Source organism: Schistocerca gregaria, chromosome 1, assembly GCF_023897955.1.
Source record: "Schistocerca gregaria isolate iqSchGreg1 chromosome 1, iqSchGreg1.2, whole genome shotgun sequence".
Taxonomy (NCBI): domain Eukaryota; kingdom Metazoa; phylum Arthropoda; class Insecta; order Orthoptera; family Acrididae; genus Schistocerca; species Schistocerca gregaria.
Genome location: NC_064920.1, coordinates 260,485,053 through 260,504,865, shown reverse-complemented (window position 1 = coordinate 260,504,865; position 19,813 = coordinate 260,485,053). Strand labels below are relative to the sequence as shown.

At 44.0% G+C, this 19,813-nt stretch overlaps 1 protein-coding gene across 1 annotated transcript in view; it reads right to left on the bottom strand.

The window, feature by feature from the left end:
• The window catches only part of LOC126339596 (ras-related protein Rab-37), an 871,353-nt gene that overhangs the window by 452,949 nt on the left and 398,591 nt on the right, over positions 1 to 19,813 (bottom strand). The window contains exon 4 of the mRNA XM_050001644.1: positions 15,004 to 15,114. Within this exon, the coding sequence (XP_049857601.1) occupies positions 15,004 to 15,114 (111 nt within the window). The remainder of the gene's footprint in view (positions 1 to 15,003; positions 15,115 to 19,813) is intronic.

Genomic DNA, 19,813 nt, shown 5'->3' with positions numbered 1-19,813 from the left:
CACACACACACACACACACACACACACACACAAACACAAACAGACAGTTCGTGGCGAGCTTTTGCAAAGATAGGCTTTATTTAGAGAAAATGGCGTATTTTCACGGGAGAATAAGCAATGAGTAATTATCTTCTTTAATTTTGTTGTGGCAGCGCAAACAAAAACTTTCAAAATGCAGTTTCGAAACAAGTGATCATCATGTAACTGTAATGCCTCTCGTTTTGGTTTTATAACCGGAGTGTAATCCTTTCTTGGCCTATTCATGCTTGTCTACATAGGGGACACTTGAGGTAAATTAATCATAAAATCTACCCGAAGTGGCTGTTCATGTGGTGTAAGTATGAATAGAGAAAGAGAACAGCACTCTCGGCCTATTAAACCTTGACTACTAGCTACTGCTGGTTGTTCAGGGTGGGCAAATAAAATTTGTTCGGAAGATACTTCATGCACCTCACGATAGGCAAAGGAACTTACGTCATCCATCCCGGCTGCAGACGATGTAAGTTAGGATCGCCTGCCATGAGGGGCATGAAATATCTTCTGGGCCAGTTTCATTTGCTAAGCCTCTACTTACGTTGACAACGCAAAGGATGTCTTACGTCACTGCTTACCGCATGCATACTTACCCATAATTTTAAAATTATTTTATCGTTGTAAAGACAGTTACTCTCAGGTATAAAGTATCATAGATAGTACGAGTATAACGATTCTTGTTGTCTTCTCTTCCTCATGTATAGGCAGTCTGATGGTGAAATGTGCGGGTCACTGCTGTCGCAAGAAAATACGTTATTTTCACCTACATACCATCGAGATAGTCTATCTTGGAATAAAATAAGGAATTATTGTAAATTTTCACGTACAAAATCTAATAATCAAGTGAAACACACTGAAAAACTCATACGTTTATATTTGGTGTTAAACAAATATACTGACAGACGAAACCTCCAGGTCCTTATATCCTGACGTTCTTGGAAACTACAGTTATCATTTTCTGAAAGTTATCATTTCTGAAACATCCACCATAAAATACTGCAGAGAGATGATGATACAATCGGTAATGTAACGGAAATAAAATTTCCCACCCACATCGCTCCGATAGGTAGGTGGTCCCATCCCACCATCCCACAGCGATTCTTTCCAGACAGTAAGTGTTTTTTTATACCAAGTTTGGTCGAAATAGGCCCAGTGGTTTAGGAGGAGATATGGAAGATTTATACTCGTACATTCACACATACTACGTAGATAGATACGGATGCGTGGATTACTTCGTAACGAAGCCACATTGCTTGAAGGAAATGTATGGTTTTAAAGAAACTAAAAGACTCTGAGAACAAAACGTCGCCTCCTTAAGTATGCCATTATATGTATGAGTCATTTCTATAGTACGACAGACAATGATCACTAGTACGCTTCTAGCCATTAAAATTGTAACATCATGTAGACTGGGTGCAACAAAGGTGCAATTAGCGTGAAGTGTACCACATGCTTGGATATCCAAATGACTAACACTTCAGCGTAACGTCATAAGTAGCCGAGAATAACGCCTTTCAAATTCTCTATACAAAGAAAAATTACGCAGCGGGATTCTTATTCAGAAATCGCTTTGAACATTTTTCGTTTGCGGAAAATTCGCGTTCTGCTTCGTGTAATAAGGAGACATGTATAATAGCAAGTGTCATAATTCACTAATCGTAGGAACGAGGCCATTCGAGATTAGAGTTTATCGCTCCACGATATTACTGATCGCTTTGGTCAGGATCCCACGACTGTCAGGTGCATGTGGAATCGACGGGTTGAAGTGCGCGCCAAGCTGTATCTCAACAGCCCCATGTGACTAGCGCCAGAGAGGACAGACGTGATTATCTACGTCGTCGAGGATGATAAAACTTGCGTCTGGAAATAGGTGCGTTTGTTGCAACACAAGTATCCACTTGAGCAGAGTGGAAACGTGTGTAGACCTACAGTCTGTCATCACGGGGACTATTGGTGCAGCTTCCTTGGCTGGAGAGAAAGAGGTGCGTTGACAATGGTGCAACCAACAACAATGGGGACAGAAATGATATCACGTCAGTGTCAAGTTCTTAAGCGAGTTCCGAGCTCTATGTACACCATGATGATGAACGTATCCCTGTGTGGAGGTTCCGATAAGATCGAATGTTGCTGTATGCCATTCGTCTTAGCCACATACTCGTAGCATTTAGTGTGATGGTATGGGGTGTCAATGTGTACCCAACGTGATTTCTCCTCGTTCTCATAGCGGCTAATCTGAACTGCATGTGATCCATTTCTGATATGTTAATGCTATCTTTGATGTGTCATCTATGTTAGTTTTCAACAAGGTAACACAAGACCACAGGTCGCCCGCGCTGTCATGACCTTCCGCTGCTGTTGCCTTGGCCAATACGTGTCTGTCATCCATCGAAAACGTCTGGTCATCAATGCCAGAAGACTCGTACGCCAAGAGACGGGCACGCCATTCGCCAGCCACTACTCTGTAAACCACTGTGAAGTGCATGGCTTCTCACTGTAATTCTTATTAGTGCTTATCCCTTTCCATTCACGTACGGTCCGCGGGAGGAATGAGTGCTTAAACACCTCTGTACGCACTGTAATTAACATAATCTTGTTTTCGCGATTCCTGTGCTGTGGTACATAGGGAGTTTTACTATATTTCTAGATATCACCTACATTTCTAGGAAGTTTCCCTGTCGGCTTCCACGGGAGAGTTCGAGTCTACCTTCAAAGTCTGCCAGATAAGTTCGTTCCTTCACACGCTCTGTGATTCTCTCTCATGGATCGAACAAACCATTAACCATTCTTGCTGACCTTCTTTGTATATGTACAATATCACGTGCTGGCCTCTTTGGTACAGGTCCCACACACTTGAACAGTATTCTAGGATGGGACACACGAGTGTTTTGTATGTGGTCTCATTTGCTGACACATCGCTTTTCCCTAGTATTCTAGCAATGAACCGTAGTCTGACACCGACTTTACTTACGAGTGAATCTATGTGATCGTTCCATTTCATATCCCTACAAACTGTTATACCCACGTATTAGTTGATCGATTCCAACTGGGATATTTGAGTAGTAGGTTACTAAGTTTTCTTTTTTTCGTTTTGTGAACCACAATATTTTAAATCACTTACGGGAATGCAGCCTGGTGATATCGTTGACAGCGGCCGATATTTCGACAGTTGCACATTCTGTCATATTTAAGGCAAAACTGCAGCAGGTAAGTGTTTTGCTAGGGAGTTAAAAACATCGATTTTCTGAGCAATTTAGGAGAGATAAAAACACACTCATACTGTCATCTCTGAGACCATCACACAACAAAACATGACCGACGTCAGAATTTATCGACCGTGAAAATTAATAACCAACGAGTGAGGTAGCATTAACTCTGTCCCTCTGCTTTTTGACAAGGGAGGGAGCAGGATTCCGCGCACAATTTAAACAACACCCCCACCTTGCTTATAAGTTTCTCCTTAATTAAAAGCCAGCAGGAGTGGCCGAGCGGTTCTAGGCGCTTCAGTCTGGAACCGCGCTACCGCTACGGTCGCAGGTTCGAATCCTGCCTCGGGCATGGGTGTGTGTGATGTCCCTAGGTTAGTTAGGTTAAAGTAGTTCTAAGTTCTAGGAGACTGATGACCCATAATGGCCAGAGCCATTTGAACCATTTTATTAATTAAATTTCAGCCGCTTCCGTAATTACACTATCCAAATAGCTGGAAGTGCATCCCAGAATCACCATATTGTTATATTCCATAGCATTATTGCTGCCAACATAGTGTTCTGCAGGAGTAGATTTGCGCGGTTGTTGTTATCGTGTGTGGTGCTTATGCTCAGCAAAAAAATTCAAATGGCTCTGAGCACTATGGGACTCAACTGCTGTGGTCATCAGTCCCCTAGAACTTAGAACTACTTAAACCTAACTAACCTAAGGACATCACACACATCCATGCCCGAGGCAGGATTCGAACCTGCGACCGTAGCAGTCGCACGGTTCCCGACTGTGCGCCTAGAACCGCGAGACCACCGCGGCCGGCTTATGCTCAGCACACCGGTCCTCCACAGCCCTGAAGATCTGGCCAATACGTGACATGCCACAACTCCAAGGAATACGATAGTCATCAGAGTTACGTTTTTCAGAATCCATCTAAGGTGAAGGTGCTTTCAGATTCCGTAGAGGATGACGTAGTTTCGCGTAAGGCGGGTGTCCATGATTCTCCTTGCAGTTGCGGCAAGTCATACGTTGGTCAGACTGTCAAGTGTGTGGAGCGTGGTCATATTGAGTATAAGCGACACACACGCTTATAACAGCCCAGCAAATCTGCTATTGCAGAACATTGTCTTGGACCGGTCATCTTATGGAATGTAACGACATGCTGGTATGCACTACCAGAGTGTAACTAAAGAAGCAGTTGAAATTAAAGTAGCAGGTAAACTTTTATAGAGAAATGGAGAATTTTGTCTAAATTTTGCGCGGAATTCTGCTCTCTATCAAGTAAAAAAAAAGGAACCAGGTGGACAGTGTTAATGCTACCTCACCAGCTGGTTATTAATTTCCACCATCTATAAATTCTGACATCGGTATGTAATGTTTGTAGTGTACAGGATTATTAGTCTGCATTCGTTGTACAGACAATATTTTAGCTGAACGAGTGCCTCATTTGCCAAAGGTTAGATTACAGATTTCTGGTATACAATCCTTGATCGGTCCTAGTATTTTGCTGTCATTTTTCGCTTCGTCCACCCCTGACGTTGACTTGTATATGTGAAAAAGAAAATGGAAGCTGCATCATGATTTAGAGACCATGTTGAACTCTTTGTTCGTGCCTGTGTAAGTTTGTTGAAAGATTGGAGGAAGCCACGGGGACATCAAATACGACCTAGTTGGGCATAGTGCTGTTCAAACCGACGTCCTGAATGAAGACAGATTTTCAGGAACAGAAAACTGCAGCATCTCCAATGAACATCATTTCCGTGCACGGCCCACTGAGCCCACAAATTCAGATAACCACCTTGAACGGTGTGTCCATCACCAAATGGCTTTGCGCACTATGCGACTTAACTTCTGAGGTCATCAGCCGCCTAGAACTTAGAACTACTTAAACCTAACTAACCTAAGGACATCACACACGCCCATGCCCGAGGCAGGATTCGAACCTGCGACCGTAGCAGTCGCTCGGCTCCAGACTGTAGCGCCCAGCACCGCACGGCCACTCCGGACGGCTGTCCATCACCAATTCTGCTAATTTATCATCGTTATTATTATTATTATTTTGACTATTACTTTTTCATGTGTGCATAGAATTTTGTATGTACTCCATGCTTAGTAAATCTTAAGAAATACAATGGTTCCATGGGTGTAACTAACAGTTTTTCTTGACCTGCGCCCAGTCGGAACAGGAAATCCCAGAAATAATGGCTGTAACACCACTTTTATTGCAGGGGGAGCTCCAATTCGCGGCATTTTAGCTGCAGCACGAATGTATCCGAAAGCTCGGGTTATCTGATCTGACAATATACGAATTAAATAAATACTTGCTGGCTCACCATCACATACCGAGATAATACAAGCATTGAACACTTTTTGGATCTTTAATACTCGTTAGTAAAAACTCAACAAATACCGATTCAACGCAGTTCTATGTGTTAGACTACAAAGCTCTCTGAATATGCGCAGAAACTATTAAATGACACATGCTGCTCACAGCTTCATTAAATGTAGACGCGCTTTATTTCGCGTCTCAGTTTACCGAGTAAATATCACAAGCTTCATACTCGTGCGTTTTCATGTTAAAACATCACAGACTCATTATATCATTGTCAGCATGTCACGAAAACGGTATTAAGCTATTCGCTTGGCGTGTCTCATTAAAACCGAAAAAACAACACTGCGTGCGCACCGTAGGTTATGTCAACACACTGTAATAGTAGTGTCATTAATGCGGAGCAAAAGTTTGTTATCCTAACAATGCTGACTATGTCACGTATATGTCGGTGAAGTTCTCTGCTCCTTTCTGTGCAAGCTTTTTTAACGTTTACTCTGCATCGACAGAAGTACTTTTGAGTTAATAACGGAATATAATGACAGAAAAATTGTCATCGCTTCAAGATGCGGATAACTTAGTTGGTAGGTGCCTGACGAGGCATCTGACGCCCCCTCATTTTACAGCTATCAGTCTTTCTACTGTTTTCTCTAGTATCAGTCCCTTCATCTCAGCCTCTTTACAATGGCATCGTCCTCAACAGAAGTGTACTAGTAAAATTATAATAAAATTCTATTCAACGCAATTCTGTGTTGTAAACTAAAAACCTCTCTGAATATGCACGGAAACTATTAAACGACAGGAAAGTCGCTGATGGAAATCTAAAGATGCGAGAAAAGTAGGTATTAGAAAATTTTTGCAATGAAGAAGGAAAATAATCTGTTTATTACGTACAAATGTTATGTACCAACGTTATACAACATTAATCGTAGCAAGGAACAACATGAATCATAAAATAATAATTTAAATTATTAATTACACAAAAAACGTAGAAATAGCTGAAGTCGGGGCTGGACAAGTAGCAGGTTATGTTAACTGTAGAAAGAAGCCGGTCTTGGTGGCCGATCGGTTCTAGGCGCTACAGTCTGGAGCCGCGCGACCGCTACGGTCGCAGGTTCAAATCCTGCCTTGGGCATGGATGTGTGTGATGGCTTTAGTATAGTTAGGTTTAAGTAGTTCTAAGTTCTATGGGACTAATGACCTCAGAAGTTAAGTCCCATAGTGCTCAGAGCCATTTGAACCATTTGAACCAAAGCAGTTGTAAACAAGCTGAAATGAAAGTGTATAACACAATTACCATAAAAATTGAACCAAAGTAAATAGAGATACTAATAAATTTTGGGTCCACTAAACCCCCACGATATATCTATAGTAACTCAGGGTTAATAATGCATCTAACAAAAGATCTACAAAGTTCGTATTAATAACTACCACCAAATACGGTCTCATCTTCAACGGAAAATGCTATGCACTATAGTATAAATAGGATAGATAATCAGATACTAGACCTCAACATTCATAGCACTCTTCCTGTGTGTAAGTTTCAACTACACGACAACGCGCAGAATAAGGGAGATCACAACGTTGCAGTATTCTGAATAGCTGTGAGGTAAAATGTTTGCCTGTGAAGTGAGGGCTGCTTTGTTTCCGGTTCCAATCTACCAGATGCATACATTTTTAACCGTTTCGTGACAGAGTTACAAGCAGTCAGATCGAATTAAATATGGAGAATTTATTTATCAGTTACCAGATTTCCATAGTACTTCATTGTGACACAAGACAACAAGTAAATACAGTCCGTTTCAAGCCCAGAATTAGTAATATCTTCCTGATCTGTGCTGATACAGCTACGATGCTGCTGCTACAGATGCCTTACGTTTCATTAAAATAGACTTTCGTTTCAAGCATATCATGGTTATTTGAATTTCGTTTGAACTAGTACAGTGCATATGTTAATAGCGTTGTCCGTTATTGTATTGAAAACAACAGTAAACTTCAGAGAGAAATTAATAATCAACAGTATGTTGCAGTGGCACTCACATAATTTTAGGTAAAAGTATTAAATCTTTAGCGAAAGTGACTGAATGTAGCATGGAGCACGCAGCAGTGTATTTCAGTAACAGTGGTGGCCGTCAGCGATGCTATGTTGTCGTGTCGGACACGATAACAGATGCACAAGTGAGGGAAGGATAAATGGGCGCAGTGGTAAACCGTACTGTGCAGCAAAGAACGATGTACACTCATGCTCATTAATTAAGGATAATGCTGATACATGGTGAAGCAACGCTGTGGTGGGCGGTTTGCGCGTTTAAATCACCTCTGAGTATGACCATGCGGTGCATTTGACCTACGGTCGCGCACGGTGGTGCTGACAGGAGTCCACACACGCAGAGGTGTGTTGGTGCATGTCAGAGTACGGTGCAGCGAGGAAGTGTGCAGACGTTTTCAGACGTGTTAAAGGTGATTGTGTGTTGAAAATGGCTCAAAGAATACATATTGGTGACGTTATGAGGGCCAGAATACTAGGGCGACTGGAGGCTGGTCAAACACAGCAGGTCGTTGCACGGACCGCTCCGTGTGCCACAAAGTGTGATCTCAAGACTGTGGCAACGATTTCAACAGACAGGAAACGTGTCTAGGCGCTACAGTACGGGACGTCCACAGAGTACAACACCACAAGAAGACCGATATCTTACCATCAGTGCCCGCGGACGGCCACAGAGTACTGCAAGTAGCCTTGCTCGGGACATTATCACAACCATTGGAACAGTTGTCTCCAGACACACAGTCTACAGACGACTGAACAAACACCCAGAGACCTGCAAGGTGCATTCCACTGAGCCCTGGTCACAGGAGATCCCGTAAAGCCTGGTGTGAAGGACACAGTACTTGGTCTTTGGAACAGTGGTCCCAGGTTATGTTCACGGACGATTCCAGGCATAGCCTGAACAGTGATCCTCGACGGGTTTTCATCTGGCGTGAACTAGAAACCATATACCAACCCCTCAGTGTCCTTAAAAGGGGCCTGTATGTAGGTCGTGGATTGATGGTGTGGGGTGGGATTACGCTTGGTGCAAGTACACCAGTGCATGTCTTTGACAGAGGAACTGTAATAGGTCAGGTGTATCAGGACGTCATTTTGCACCAGTATTGCCGCCTTTTCAGGGCTGCAGTGAGTCCCACCTTCCTCCTGATGGATGATACCGCTCGGCCCCACCGAGCTGCCATCGTGGAGGAGTAACTTGAAACAGAAGATATCAGGCGAATGGAGTGGCCTGCCTCTTCTCCAGACCCAAACCCCATCAAGCACGTCTGGGATGCTGTCGGTCGACGTATGGTCTTCAAACCGCTACGACACTTCAGGAGCTCCGACAGGCACTGGTGCAAGAATGGGAGACTATACCCCAGCAGCTGCTCGACCACCTGATCCAGAGTATGTCAGCCCGTTATGCGGCCTGTCTACGTGTGCATGGTGATCATATCCCATACTGAAGTCGGGGTATATGCACAGGAAACAGTGAGTGGCGTTTTGTTGCTCATGTGCTTGGGATGGTTTTCTCAATTTATCACCAATACCATGGACTTACAGATTTGTGTCGTGTGTGTTCCCTATGTGCCTATGCTATTAGCGCCAGTTTTGTGTAGTGCCACGTTGTTTAGCACCACATTCTGCAATTATCCTTCATTTAAGAGCATGAGTGTAGTAAGCGGGTCGTTCCTTCATTTAAGAGAATGAGTGTAGTAAACGGGTCGTTCCTTCATTTAAGAGAATGAGTGTAGTAAGCGGGTCGTTCCTTCATTTAAGAGAATGAGTGTAGTAAGCGGGTCGTTCCTTCATTTAAGAGAATGAGTGTAGTAAGCCGGTCGTTCCTTCATTTAAGAGAATGAGTGTAGTAAGCGGGTCGTTCCTTCATTTAAGAGAATGAGTGTAGTAAGCGGGTCGTTCCTTCATTTAAGAGAATGAGTGTAGTAAGCGGGTCGTTCCTTCATTTAAGAGAATGAGTGTAGTAAGCGGGTCGTTCCTTCATTTAAGAGAATGAGTGTAGTAAGCGGGTCGTTCCTTCATTTAAGAGAATGAGTGTAGTAAGCGGGTCGTTCCTTCATTTAAGAGAATGAGTGTAGTAAGCGGGTCGTTCCTTCATTTAAGAGAATGAGTGTAGTAAGCGGGTCGTTCCTTCATTTAAGAGAATGAGTGTAGTAAGCGGGTCGTTCCTTCATTTAAGAGAATGAGTGTCGTAAGCGGGTCGTTCCCACCACACTCGAGCGAGTCCCTTTGTTACAGGCGGCATGACTAGGCACCAGGCTTTAGTGACACAAGTGTGCAGTAATGGAGTATAAATGAGACTAAATTTGCGGACCGGATGCCATTCGATTCGGGGGTCATCAGTGAGTAGCCGCACCATGACGCAGGAGCACCTCCGGAATGCAAGACAACTGGGCAGCGCCAGATGAAGCCTCCAGTTCGACAACAGGACTGGGGCATTCACGGGACTTGATGCCACAGTCTCACCAACCTACTGCCGTTGCCTGCTGCCGACGATGCTGAGGGTCGGGGAGGAACTCAGCATTACAATGCCAGCCGCCGTCTTCTGCCTATCCAAGGAGCGCAGGTCGAGACCCTCCTCTGCCACCACGTAACGAAGAGCAGTGGGACTACCACCTCGTTTGCTGCTCTGCCGGGAAACGCTGCTGTCACAACTAGCCATGGCTTTGCCTTTGCCGCCGGGCTGGAGTCTTGACGCATCGCTAGGCTTCTAACAGCAGCCGACGGCAGATCCAGAGCTCACGAGGAGAGGTGTTTCTGCCTCATACAGGACTGAAAGTATATTAAAGTTAGATTATTGAACTGTCCACACCATTTCCACCGGTTCTCCACCACCTACATCACTACTACACACACATACAAACACACACACACACACACACACACACACACACACACACACAACCACCCCTACAGAGGTGGTCCATAAAGAGTTGTGTCCAGAGGGCCGAAATTGCAGCAGACAAGAGCAGAGAGCGTGCAAGCCCTGAAGCACGTCATTCGAGACACATCGTCACTGGGGTGAGTGAGACTCTATTGCTCTTGTATTGTGGTGATCATGGAGTTGTAGTTTAAAGGGCATGATTTTATGAAAGTTAAATTTATGAAACCAGAGGAACCAGTGAATCTGTCGCATTTTAGGAGCAATGGTATTGATGAATTATTAGCACTTATGTGTTGCACTCATTGTAATTTTTTTCTGGCATTCTGCTCCTTGTGCTGAATCAGTAGCGGAACTGCTTTACTTGTAACGGTTTTCAGCACACGGCAAGGCAATGTAGAGTGTCCAGGTTGCTCATGATTAAAGAGAAGAAGTAACTTGGTTGCTTAACTGTTCTCGGTAGAGGTCTGAGGATGTGTTAGCATTTATAGAGGATCTTAACACATCATCTGATGTAGTGGGTTGGTCAGATGAACAGTTGTTGTCGATCGCAAGGTGACGTTTGTCAGGAGAAGCTAAATTATTCGCAAGGTGCACAGAAGCATTGCGAAACGCATAATCGTTTGACCAGTGAAGATAGAGTTTGGAACAAAGACACAGAAGGCATAATAGCTCATGGCTTTTTACGAACAGTTAGGGACGATATCTACGAGACGTAATGAGGCAGTGGGAGACATTACGGATAGAATTAGGAAAATGGAGGTTAACAGGTACGAGCTCTCATTAAACGAAGAGGTAAACAAAGTGGTGCTGCAAGAGGCTGAGCAAAGAGAGCTCGATGGTTTAAGGGGTTTGATACCGAAAACGTCTAGGAGAGTACACAGGGGGGCGCTTAAGGATTTTGATGTAGGGGTTAGTTTAGCTTTGGAACACGAAGAAAGCGATGGATCGATAGGAATAAGAGAGCTGAAACAGGTATTTACATCGAATATTGTTTTCGTTGCGGTCGAACGGAACGTGTATAAAGAGAACGTTACCAATTATGGAAACCACACAAGAACTGGCATAACAGGGGTCGCCAATAATTTGGTGGAAACGGCAGCAGAGGAGGCTTTGGTCAACTGTAAGGTTACAGGGATAATGGCAGAGGTAGTGCAGGGAATAGGAAGCGTCCGTTAAAATTACAAGAGGAGCCACACGGCTGCCGACAGGAGTTTCCGGTAGGATTAAGTTCAGTGAGAACGAATGCAGAGGTGAAATAAGCCATATTGAGTGTTTTGGATGGAGGAGACTATGAAGTATTGTTGGACAGAGGAGCACATGTGTCAGTAGCCTCAAGATGGTTCAAATGGCTCCAAGCACTATGGAACTTAACATCTGAGGTCATCAGTCTCGTAGACTTACTACTTAAACCTAACTAACCTAATGGCATCACATACATCCAGGCCCGAGGATAGATTCGAACCTGCGACAGTAGCACCAGCGCGGTTCCGGACTGATGGGCCTACTCTCAAGAAAATTGGTGCTTACGAGGCAGTGGAACAAAACATGGTATTATTAACTTTGGATAGGGGATAATGACGTGCGACCATTGGAGTCAGTAGTGATGAATTTAGTGGTTGGACAACGAAGTTTAGGCAATACGTGGGAGTCGTATCTCAAGTAAGCGAGAGATACGACGTGATTCTAGGGTTAGATTTTCTGTATCAAAATCATGCCATGGCTGACCTTCGACAACGTATAGTGGAACTGAGTGGGAAGACTTTCCTACTAGACGAAATGTTGTCAATTTTGATCCGAAGTGAGGAGTGTCTAGCATACAGGACGTCTACTTAAACCACTATCAATAGCTTTAAGGCTCGATTCGCATGGTTGCGTGTTGAAAAGCACCGGAAAATCCCCATGGATGAATGTGGAACCGAAATTACCAGCAGGTGTGACGTGTGTAATAGAACCATTGTACGGTCGTGAAGTTTTAGATACACGTGTGGTTTGCTGAAATGTTGTATTGTACGCATATAGGAAAGAGACGGAGGGAAAGTTGCACCCGTCATTATAGATAATTTTGGCGCCAAAGGTGTAAAGTTGTTGAAGGTAACGTTATTAGCTACACTTAAGATTCATAGATGTTGCTCCTTTGCTATTTATGATACATCATTACACTGTACCACCGCATGCCTACTGCTTAATACTGCCCACTAACAACTGATTGGTGTAAGCCCATCTAGTATTTACAGCACAAGCTCACACCGTAGTTACTGCGCTGACATCGACTACACGCCAGGAATAAACTCGTCTCAGAGCTTCCTGGGCGAACGGTGTATAATTAAAAATACATTTGCGATTAATGGTAAGTAATACACTGCTGGCCATTGAAATTGCTACACCACCAAGATGACGTGCTACAGACGCGAAATTTAACCGACAGGAAAATGATGTTGTGATATGCAAATGATTAGCTTTTCAGAGCATTCACACAAGGTTGGCACCGGTGGTGAAACCTACAACGTGCTGACATGAGGAAAGTTTCCAACCGATTTCTCATACACAAACAGCAGTTATCCTGCGTTGGCTGGTGAAACGTTGTTATGATCCCTCGTATAAGGAGCAGAAATGCGTACCATCACGTTTCAGACTTTGATGAAGTTCGGATTGTTGCCTATCGCGATTGCGGTTTATCGTATCGCGACATTGCTGCTCGCGTTGGTCGAGATCCAATGACTGTTACCAGAATATGGAATCGTTGGGTTCAGGAGGGTAATACGGACGCCGTGATAGATCCCAACGGTCTCCTATCACTAGCAGCCGAGATGACAGGCATCTTATCCGCATGGCTGTAACGGATCGTGCAGCCACGTCTCGATCCCTGAGTCAACAGATGGGGACGTTTGCCAGACAACAACCATGTGCACTAACAGTTCGAAGACGTCTGCAGCGGCATGGACTATTCGCTCGGTGGCCATGGCAACAGTTACCCTTGACGCTGCATCACAGACAGGAGCGCCTGCAATGGTGTACTCAACGACAAACCTGGGTGCACGAATGGCAAAATGTCATTTTTTCGGAGGAATTCAGGTTCTTTTTACAGCTTCATGATGGTCGCATCCGTGTTTCGCGCCATCGCGGTGAACGCACATTGGAAGCGTGCATTCGTCATCGCCATACTGGCGTATCACCAGGCGTGATGGTATGGGGTGCCATTGATTACACGTCTCGGTCACCTCTTGTCCGCATTGACTGCACTTTGAACAGTGGACGTTACATTTCAGATGTGTTAAGACCCGTGGCTCTACCCTTCATTCGATCGCTGCGAAACCCTACATTTCAGCAGGATACTGCACGACCGCATGTTGCAGGTCCTGTACGGGCCTTTCTGGATACAGAAAATGTTATACTGCTGCCCTGGCCAGCAGATTCTCCAAATCTCTCACCAACTGAAAACGTCTGGTCAATGGTGGCTGAGCAACTGTATCGTCACAATATGGCAGTCTCTACTGTTGATGAACTGTGGAATCGTGTTGAAGCTGCATGGGCACATGTACCTGTACACGCCATCCAAGCTCAGTTTGACTCAATGCTCAGAGGTATCAAGGCCGTTATTACGGCCAGAGGTGGTTGTTCTGGGAACTGATTTCTCAGGATCTATGCACCCAAATTGCGTGAAAATGTAATCACATGTCAGTTCTAGTATAATATATTTGTCCAATGAATACCCGTTTATCATCTGCATTTCTTCTTGGTGTAGCAATTTTAATGACCAGTAGTCCAGTAGTGTAATTATGGCACAACATCATATTCAATACTCAGTAGTCGTTAATTTTGTCAGGCAATCATGTTGGTAATGTTATGAAAGAGCAACTATGTACATGTTACCAATGGGTAAGTTATTTGCATACCTGTTTTCGAGTAAGTACATTGCAGCTCCACACTGGACCGTTGGACAGGAAAGTCTGCCATGTTGTCAGCAGAGACCAGACGTGTGGAGTGTGCAGACTGCGAGACGGCAACAGAGGCGCAGAAGCCGCTGCTCGGCAACTCGGGGCTACTACTGCTCTGGGGTAAACATCAATTGACCTGCATTCTTTCAAAACCTTCACGTTCCTTCAGAAGCTTTTGAAGCTAATTTACAACAGTATGCACATAAACAATAAATAAGAAAACGCTTCAAAAACAAACTACCTGTTGTCTAAAGCAAAGCTATGTCCTGCCGTTCAGATGTTCCACTTGAAAAACCATTGGTAGTTACCGCCTGCTTGTGAGAGTCCACGCACAGTCGATACATAAGTCAGAAACCACTCAAAAATAGAAGAGAGTTTCTGGAGAGCAGAAACATCTCAGTCCGTTGGCAAAGCTTACTGCTGCAGAAGAGACGAGGTCTGAAAGCTGTTGTGTTGTCTTGGCTTCCTATACCTACCTTGAGTAGCCCAGTGTGTGAAGCTCCCATCCTCTGAGTACTTACGTGTGAGCTGCCAGAGAACGCAGCGTTGCTGCACCGGTGGCGCTTAGCGCATAGAGACTCACCGTGAAGCCGATACCGACGGTGGCCGAGAAGGACCCGCTCTGGAAGCGGCCCGTGTCGAACTGCACCAGCAGAGACGTCTTGCCCACGCCGCTGTCACCCAGCAGGATCGTCTGTGGCAGAGTACAACGGTCAGTTACTGGGAGGCAGCCGCAAGGACGGCGCTTTCTGTAACTCTGTTATATGGTTCAAATGGCTCTGAACACTACGGGACTTAACTTCGGAGGTCATCAGTCCCCTTGAACATAGAACTACTTAAACCTAACTAACCCAAGGACATCACACACATCCATGCACGAGGCAGGATTCGAACCTGCGACCGTAGTGGTCGCGCGGCTCCAGTCTGTAGCGCCTAGAACCGCTCGGCCACAAGTCTGTTATATCTCTCGTGATTCCAGACACAACTCAGTACATGTTCCCCGATGCCGATGACACAAGTATAGCTATCACACCCAACAGACAAGAATTAACTGGTGAAATTGTAAACGATGCTTTTCTGAAAATAATAAAGTGGTTCTCTGCAAATGGGCTCTCATTAAACTTTGACAAAACACAGTACATACAATTCTACACAGTAAACGGAATGACACCATAAATAAATATAGACTTCGATCAGAAATCGGTAGCTAAGGTACAATATTCAAAATTTCTAGGTGTATGCATTGATAAGGGGGTGAACTGGAAAAAACACACTGAAGATCTGCCTAAACGGCTGAGTTCAGCTACTTATGCTATTAGAGTCATTGTAAATTTTGGCGATATACATCTCAGTAAATTAGCTTACACACCTATTTTCATTCTCTGCTTTCGTATGGCATCATATTCTGTGGTAACTCATCCCTGAAGAAAAGAGTGTTTATTGCACAAAAGCGTGTAATCAGAATAATTGATGGAGCTGATCCAAGATCATCCTGCAGACATTTAATGAGCTAGAGATCTTCACTGTAGCTTCACAATATACCGGGTGATCAAAAACTCAGCATAAATTTGAAAACTTAATAAACCACGGAATAGTGTAGATAGAGAGGTAAAAATTGACACACATGCTTGTCATGACATGGGGTTTTATTAGAACCAAAAAGAACAAACAAAGTATTGCTATATGCAAGAAAGATCTCTTGCGCGCGTCGTTCGGTGATGATCGTGTGCTCAGCCGCCACTTTCGTCATGCTTAGCCTACCAGGTCCCCAGACCTCAGTCCGTGCGATTATTGGCTTTGGGGTTACCTGAAGTCGCAAGTGTGTCGTGATCGACCGACATCTCTAGGGATGCTGAAGGACAACATCCGACGCCAATGCCTCACCATAACTCCGGGCATGCTTTACAATGCTGTTCACAACATTATTCCTCGACTACAGCTATTGTTGAGGAAATGAAGGTGAACATATTGAGCATTTTCTGTAAAGAACATCATCTTTGCTTTGTCTTATTTTGTTATGCTAATTATTCCTATTCTGATCAGATGAAGCTCCATCTGTCGGACATCTTTTGAACTTTTGTATTTTTTGGTTCTAAGTAAACCCCATACCATTCCAAGCATGTGTACCTCTGTATGTGCATTATTCCACGATTTATTCAGTTTTCAAATTTATACTGATATTTTGATCACCCGGTATATATTCACTTACGAAATTTGTTATTAACAACCCGAACGAATTCAAAAGTAATAGCAGTGTACATGGTTACATCACTAGGAGAAAGGATGATCTTCACTACTCGAGGTTAAAGATAATTTTGGCTCAGAAGGGGGTAAATTATGCTGCCACAAAAATCTTTGGTCACTTACCTTTTAGCATTAAAAGTCTGACAGATAGCCATATAGGATTTAAAAAGAAATTAAAAGAAATTCTTAATGGCAACTCCTTCTACTCATTAGATTAATTTTTGGATATAGTTAGTGGGTAATTTCCGCAACCCCCACAAAAAAGATGAAAAATATGAAGTGTCATGTAATATTTTGTGTAATGTAATATCTTGTATACACACCTTTTACGAACCTAACACGTTACACATGATTACGAAGTGTCGTATTCATGAGCTATGGAACAAGTACTAATCTAATCTCCATCTCTCATTTAACGCCGACCTCGCAACAGAAGTGAAGGTCGTTAGGGCATTCAAAAGTGTTTGCACGTAGAGTGGTAACTGATTTTATTCCTGGTAACGGAAGAAATTAATATCCACCGAACTTGGGAGGCGAGTAATACAGGAGAAATGATATACACTTTACAATCACAACAGAGTGCGATAAATATCATTGGTTAAATTCCACGCTCGCTATCAGTGTCTCGTGGAGTGGCAGTATGTGACACAGTTGTAGATACGTCTTCCGTACGTTACTCTCGTTGCCCCCTCAGTTCTGTTAGAGAGGGGGCGTCAGTGCGCTTACGTCACGTTTCAAGTTCCCCTCTCCTTTTCATGATAATCATATACAGGGCATTCCAAAAAGTATGCCAGGATTTCGAACAAACCATACTGAAATACTATTCAACTGACGATAAAATAATTAGGTTTTTTATATCTTGTCTTATGGAACCAAACGTTGAACTTAAGATGCGCCAAAAAATAGTAAATTGGCCACTTTACCCACATGTCAGTAGTGTATTGACGATGCAACAGAAGGCACATTGCATTTTTTAGCAGGCTGAGTCTAAATCAGTGGTTACTGTGCAGCGCCGCTTTCGAAAAACATATCCATGACAAAGAACTTATTCAGGACCGACCTATTCCTCGATGGTTCCACCAGTTTCGATATACAGGAAGCGTGGTGAAGGACATTGAGCAGGCAAGTTAAGAGCAAGCGAAGTCGCAGAAATCCGGCAATCTTGCATCACAAGCCCGAAAAAATCTCTTGTTTGATTAAGTCTTCAGTCAATGACTTGCATAAAAGATTATGACTCGATGCCTACAAAATGGTGATTAGACAAGAGATAAAATCGACCGATCGCCCTAAGCGTACAAAATTTGTCAGTTAAGAGCTAAATAAAATTAATGATATTCCCAATTTCCTTAATGAAATGCTGTTTTCAGGCAAATTACTAATCCATTTATACTGAAGCGCCAAAAGGGTTAAACGACTCGTTAAATGAAAAGAACCAAAAATCAAGGCTCTTTGGATGACATTAAATGCTTCCAGTCGGCTACTGACAAATTTCTGTGTTCTTTGGCTCATTGAAGACGTGTGTCTCTATGTGCCGCTGTGACCACAACGGCCTTTCGCGGAAGTACCTGACTCCAAATATACATTGCATTCAATTTCCTTTACAATGTTTGCTGGTTAACTGGTGGAAATGAACCTTCATTAACTGACAGCAGCAGTTCCTGTTGGATTTGAAATCAGTTGTTGCTGGTAAGGCGTAACACTTATTTCCAACCCCTCTCTATTGGAATCTTTTGTTGACCACGACTACCCATTACATGGCTGGGAGTGGAACACCATTCCTTAAAGACACACTGGACAATTTGCGTTGATACACCAATAAACAGTGCAACCACGTTCGCAATGTGGTTCTAGGCACGTAGTAAAATAATAGCTCCTTTAAGTCATGTCACCATGTTCATCAGTCGTATATCACTGACTCCATACGTTCTATTGCCGCACACACACACACACACACACACACACACACACACACACCTGTTCACTGCCATGACTTACGTCGTCGTTCGAGGGTCACATGACCTAGCGGCACCAGTTCTACACCGTCTGCTGAACTTCAAAGCGACCAGTGTGGTTTTTCAGGAAGAGACTTACAGAGTGAGTCAAAAGGACTTTATAGCTTTGAAATCATATAGATATTTATTGAGGTAACTTACATAATAATCGGTACATGTGTCAGGTTGTAACAAACAATTTCAAGTTTTGTGATTCTTGAGTTTCTCCCGGCGTATTTGATAATCAAAATATCCACGGGTGTACTGCCGGTCTATAGTGTCCAACGGGTACAATATTTCGGCGATCAAACATGTCGCCATCATCAGGTGAACTGACGGACTGAGCTCCTGTGAACGTGCCGGCACGGAGATACATACGCTATGGCTGCTCAGGGGGAACTGGGTTCGGTCGCGGCGGCGGCCCATTTAAATACACTCCGCCCGCGGCGCGCTCCCTCCGCCGTCCGCGCCCCGCGCCACGGTAGCGTTGATTCACGTAGTGCATCAACCAAAAAAAAAATGGTTCAACTGGCTCTGATCACTATGGGACTCAACATCTGTGGTCATAGTCCCCTAGAACTTAGAATTACTTAAACCTAACTAACCTAAGGACATCAGACACATCCATGCCCGAGGCAGGATTCGAACCTGCGACCGCAGCAGTCGCGCGGTTCCTGACTGAGCGCCTAGAACCGCTAGACCACCGCAGTCCATCAACACCCTATTCCTTCACCAGGAGCGCCAGTGGAGTGCAGAGTTAAAGTGGCTAACTTTACTGGCCGCTAAAAAAACCTCCAAGTAGGTCTACAGTTTATTTTTGGCACGAGAACTTTGTTGAGATGGGTTGTTCACCGCGATGTGATAAATCACCGGGTCACCCGCGTGTTGAGGAGTGTCTCGAACATGTAATGGAGAACACGGAATCAACGTGACGTGCCTCTCGCGAGACTGGCATTCCACAAAAGACTGTTTGGTGAAAACTGCGCAGATGTTTACACATGAAACCATACAGATTCACAATGTGACAGCACATTAGTGATGCAGACAAGAATGTTCGTGGGGAATTCTGCATGGAAATGTTGCACCAGACGGAGGACGACGAGACATTCCTGAACACAAAAATCTTCAGCGATGAGTCAACATTTCATATCAGTGGCA